Source organism: Mauremys reevesii, linkage group 1, assembly GCF_016161935.1.
Source record: "Mauremys reevesii isolate NIE-2019 linkage group 1, ASM1616193v1, whole genome shotgun sequence".
In the NCBI taxonomy this organism is placed as follows: Eukaryota; Metazoa; Chordata; order Testudines; family Geoemydidae; genus Mauremys; species Mauremys reevesii.
This window is the reverse complement of record NC_052623.1, coordinates 246,310,941-246,316,656: the sequence shown is the minus strand read 5'-3', so window position 1 is coordinate 246,316,656 and position 5,716 is coordinate 246,310,941. Positions and strand designations below refer to the sequence as shown.

The window sequence follows — 5,716 nt, the reverse complement described above, 5'->3', positions numbered from 1 at the left end:
CCTAATGTTCAGTGGCTTCTGAGTTGTGAAAACGCTATTGTATTGATTCTAGGGCCCAATCCTGCCACTCTTTCTTAGGGGAATAATCCATCTTCACTGCATTGCTACAAGAAGGCCAGTGGGGACTATTTGCTTGAATGAGGATTACTCATATGAGTACAGATTGCAGCACTGCAACCTCAAATCAGTACAACTACTTCAGTGGCATTTTCACCACTCAAGCTATTGAATCATTGATTTTGAAGGCCCGAGCCTTCCTGCAGCCTTAGTCTTGTAAGTAGCCCATGCTTAAGTAAATGAGAGTACTCACATGAGTAAAGGTTCGCAGGATCGAACTTTTTATAAAAAATGAAAATGGTATGTGTGTAACTTTGGAAGTGGATGCTGGTTTCAAATATGTAAGTGCACACCTTGTAAAAGTAACTATTGTACTTGTAGCAAATTGTACGGAACACGTAGTGATAAATTAAACACTCATGTATCTTAGATTAGACTAGAGTCTGCTGTATCCTAGTCAGTGAAGAGAATTATAAAAAGCAAAACACCTTGCTCGGTGGTTATTTTAATTTTTTTTAAAAATGGCCTTTTCAACAGGCACATTTTTAAAACCCAAGAATGATCAGTCTTTTTTAGAAGAGAGAATGGAATGTCAATTTTAGGGACTAATTTTAGATACAGTTTTCTAAAAATATTTTACAAAGCCTAATAAATAAATAGTTTTTTGTGCCTTATTTTAAATTTCAGTGGTAACCCACTGGGGTACTTAAATATTTCCCTACAAACTATACGTGCTAGTGGAGGAGAACCAGAAGGGAAACCTACTAGAAACAAAAGTGAAGCCTAGGTATCTTATTTCAGTGTCCAAAGCTAAGTAGTGAACTGTCAAGTAAGCAGGCACCAACAATCGTGTAAAAGCGCATTCGATTTCTTTTAAAAGGCTCTTTAAATTTCTATAATCTAAGCCTCTGATCCTGCAATCAAATCTTTGTGAATGGGCCCTACCTGTTGCGTTGAATCCCACAGAAGTCATGTGATTTTTAAAGATAGGCGTTAATGTTGACAATATCTCTAAGGATGACTTGCAAATATATGTTGTGAAGAATTTAGCACTTTTAGTCCCTGATCCTGCTAGCATCTCCACATAGGCAGATTACTGTGTTCACATGAAGCCCCACTGAAGTGAATGGGACTTTGTACATATGTAGGGGGGTCCAGGTGCGTGGAGCTGCTTGTTGGATGAGTGCCTTGTTGTAGAAATTAGACAGACACAAAACAGAAGCCAGTATCAACACTTAGATGTCTGAAAACCTGAGAGAGCTTTAATTTTGGCCAATCACTAAAAATCACACCTTCACATTTTGCCTGTAGAATGTTAGTGGTTTATAGGCTGCCAAAGAAATTAATACTTAAGTCTCAAAAATATATTTCTTTTAAAATTGCAGTTAATATACAATTAGATTCTGTTCAGGCACTAACGAGTTAAATGAGTCTTTGGGGGAGAAGGCACATCTTGGCTGAAAAAACATATGCACCAAGTTTCAACCCAAATTTGAAGACTGCCAAGTGTATAATAAACACCTGAAAACCCGGGTTTGAAATGGAAACTGCAAGTGACCCTTTGCTGCAGTGGAGCCTGGACAATAACAGCTTACAGAACAGCTGAAAGTCATTCATAATGAACTGAATCATATGACTTTGAAGGAGGCATATTAGCAGAGTTTGTGAGAAAGCCATTCAAAGAGGAAAGTACAGTGTATGACAAAATTGTTCATGGAAAAAACTTTAAAATGTTGCCAATTTTCTAAATGGCCTTTTCACATTCATTTGCAATTTCTCTCCTCCCTCACGCCCGTTATGGATATCAGAACAAAGATGGTTTGTTCCTTCTACAACTACATTTTACAAACTGTAATTTCAGTCTCAACAAACAAAATAATCAATATAATGATACTGCCGCCACACCTACGTGCTCTTGCAAGTATTCAGACTGGGATCAAGTTTCTTTTTCAGTCTCCCACCTACATCCCTTGTAGTTGTACACAATCTAAGCAGGAATTGCAGCACATTTAAGGGAAACCAAAACAAAAGGGCACCCTTAAATACGAAATGGCATATTTTAAGTGTATTGCATAGATTCATCCCTCTCAACGTGCCAAAGCCTGAATATGAGACACGCAGAGTTTGACAAAGACTCAAAGTGAGGGGGACACAACTAATGCAGGAAACTCAAAATGCTATGCAGTTCACTCTTTTAGTGGAAATGACTTAGGATAAAATTTTCCAAAGCACCTAAGTAACTCAGGACTTAGCCTAATTTTCAAAAGTTATTTAGGAAATTAGGAATTTGTCCCATTGTCTCTCAATGAGATTTAGGCTCAAGAAGGCAATTCATAGCATATAAAATTAAACATGCACATAAAAGTCTTTGTGGAATAGGAATAATTGCCAGTGATTCCTGAGTTCCAACTTTGAGTTTACCCTTACATTTGACCTTTCCCCACCAGATTTTCCTTTTAGCTGGCCCTTTAAATCTGCAAGAGACAGCCAGCTGCATTCCTTAAATGGCCATTTTGACTCTGGCAACTGCAATCCAGCACCTCCCTCCTAACAAATATTTAACTCTTATCTTACTTTTTCTTCTCTCTCACGCCTCATGTGGTATTACATAAACAACAGGGATCACTTACCTGACACTGAAATGCTCCAGTTTCTAGGGTGAAATATAGCATCCGTATTTTGAAAAAAAAAAATGCTATATTACAGTTTTTAGCAGAGGATGTGAAACTACTGGAGTAATTTAGATAGGCAGAATAAAACTACGTGCCCTTAGAATTTGGCCAGGACACTGGAATTAAAACTCTACTATGGGGGTCGGAGGAGGGTAATGCTAAGGCATTTCTTAATTAGCACAAGAGATCAGGACTTCAGTTTTAAGTCTCATTTTGGAAGATGGTTTTGTCAAATAACCCCAAATAACTCTGGGGGAAGAGTACCACTTAATGAATTACCACCATTTACAGAAACTCCTGAATTTCTTTAGGGATTTTACATCCTGCTACTGACCCAGCCTGATCCTTATGAGTTACGATGGGATCACAGCATTAAAGCAGGATGGCTGGAGGCTATTGGCCAATAATTAGCTGTAATTATTAATTCATTTTTGAAAATTAACATTTTATGGGCACCTGGTGCTCAGTAATGAAATCGCTAAGACTCTGGTTTCCATCTAATTCTACTGGGATTTAATGTGACAACTATTCAGGATGCTGGTTTGATAACTCCTCCAAAGGGTAACATCTTCTCCAGCACCTATCACCATGTAAGGTTTTGCCCATTCTCTTATATATATTACATCCCAAAAAAACCTATGTTAAAACAACATCAAGTTTGCAAAGTCAAGCACTAAAAAGTTAGAAAGGGCCAGATACAGGGTTGCGTACGAAATCTTAATTTGGCTCCCTCATGTATGCACTATGATACAACCTTTAATTACAGGATGACATACTCTTTTTTCCATAAGACCTCTGCCTTATTTGGTGAACTTAATATTTCTTTTTATCCTTCTCACTCAGAGTATGGTCCTAGGCCTTAAACACACTCCATCCAAACCCTGCACTGAATATAGAATTATTAATTTCCACAGGGGCATTTCTATTGTGCTTTCATCACAGAATTGGAGTCTTTCACAAACATTAATGAATTTATTTTCACAACACCCCTGGGAAAATAGGTGGTTTAATTAATCCCATTTTACAGATGGAGAACTGAGGTCCAGAGAGATCGCCCAATTTGCAACCCTTAGGGCCTGACTTTTCAGAGTACTTATTATATAGCACTTCATATGTTCAAAGCTCAGCTCCTGCTGACTTCTGTTGCAGCTGAGAGTGCTCAGCATTTCTGCAAATCAAGCCCCAGATATCTCCTGGTGGATAGCCAGAAAACAAGGACAAATAGTGACCATCTGTGAAAAGTTTGGTTTAAGTGACTTGACCAGCATCAGATAAGATCTTTGTGGCAGAGGCAAGGATAGAATCCTATTTTCCAGGGAAGCATTCAACTGCCTTAACCACAAGACTCTCCTTTCTCCTCCTGCCATCTCCAGTTCTTCAAAAAGTACACGCCTTCAAAATAATGCAACAAATGAGGCAGCCTCCTTCACTACACAGCCCTGATTCCTCTGTCAGAGCTCCATGTGGGCACTGAATGAGACAGGTGTCCTGTTGAAAAAACTAGTGATGTGATCATGTAATTAAAGACATTATCATAATTCTTAGGCACAAGGGTAATTTATTACGGTTGCACTAGCAAACTTCATACTGACATTTCCAAACTTTTGAGCACTTAACTTTGCAACCTCAACTTTTCACATTTTTTAAATATAATTTCTTAAACAAAAAACAAAACTGAAAAAACAGAAAATCCATCATGTAGAACCACATTGACCCAGAGCTTAGGTCAGCAGCAGGATTCAGACGTTTAGATCTGTAGCATAGGCCTCTTTTACCCTTATGTGGACCAGAAGGGAATGAGACATCCACTTTGCCAGTGGCTTACGTGGCTATTTGCTGACAGCAAGGGAATATAGAGACCCAGGACTCGTGGGCTCAATGCTGGGTTCAGGAGAAGAGTGTGCTTTAGTGCTTGTAGACTCTTCTGACTCTCTGCCCCCAGCCTATCATCTTCTAGCCAGCCCTCTAATGCTATCCAGCTCCCCCATGCCCTGCCCTAGCCCATGTTGCTCTCCAACTCCCCATCCTCTCCCTTTGATTCCTGCAACTCTTTCATGTCCCCCTGCTCCTATTCACTCCCTGTCTTCCCCTCCACTGTTCCTCAATCTTCTGCATTCAAGTCAGGCAGCTTCCTCTTTCTCCTCTGCAGGAGGGAAGCACCGAGAGCACAGGACTGACAGTCTCCCTGTTCTCAGTTCCTGTGCCTGGCTCCACAATCTCCCTGGCATCTGGGAGGAGCTATTGCAGAGAAAGTTCTGCGCAGCTCCTTTAGCCCAGCCTACAAACTCAGTTGTTCTGTGGGGAATGGCATGTATTCAGTCCAGTTGCTATGTACGTGCTGCGAGGTGATGGCACTCACTCAGTGGGGACAGAATCTTCGGAGCATTTAGCTGCCAAACTCTAAAATTGCTAATGTGCATCTGCAAATGGATTTCTCAGACGCTCATAATTTGGGTAGATTTTTCTGGGGATGGGAACAGGCATGCCCCAGACTGCAGGGTGACTCCCCCTGACACATGTCAAGTCCGAAACTATGGTTTATTTATTTTTTAACATTTTAATAATATATTTCTCCCAATCCCATTCTCAGAAATGGCTGAGCAGTGTTAGTTGAAATTTAAGAAAGTAAAATAAAATCAGCCTGAGAAAGACAGCTGGCATGGAAAACTTGTGCCCCCTAATGGATAAAGTTTGGCAAAGTAAAAGCAACTGAAAACACGGTTTTATAATGGTTAGTGTGAGGCAATCTTATCTGTCGGTGGAACTACCAGCCCTGCCTCTACTCCAAAAACAATGTATTTCTATCTATAATTATTTACAGATAGAGCTGGTAGCTGTGCTTATAGTTCAGGTTGTCTAGCATTGTCCATTATTTCAAAGGATATTCTAAAATATGTGGCATCATTTTGAAAAATGTCTTGACTTCAGTGGGAGCTTCTGGGTTCATAGCACTTTTGGAAATTAAGCCACTTATTTAGTCATCTAGC

At 39.8% G+C, this 5,716-nt stretch overlaps 1 protein-coding gene across 2 annotated transcripts in view; it reads right to left on the bottom strand.

Annotated features, from left to right (window-relative positions):
- Positions 1–3,068, bottom strand: part of LMO3 (LIM domain only 3) — an 86,657-nt gene extending 83,589 nt beyond the window's left edge. Inside the window, exon 1 of one of the 2 annotated variants that reach the window (XM_039520318.1) lies at positions 2,688–3,068. Coding sequence is in view for 1 of the 2 variants with exons in the window: in XM_039520309.1 (XP_039376243.1) it covers positions 1,003–1,030 (28 nt within the window). In the remaining variant the exon portion in view is untranslated. Of the gene's footprint in view, positions 1–1,002; positions 1,085–2,687 lie in introns of those variants that run through there. The other variant, XM_039520309.1, reaches the window with a different exon arrangement.
- Between the last annotated feature and the right edge of the window lie 2,648 nt (positions 3,069–5,716).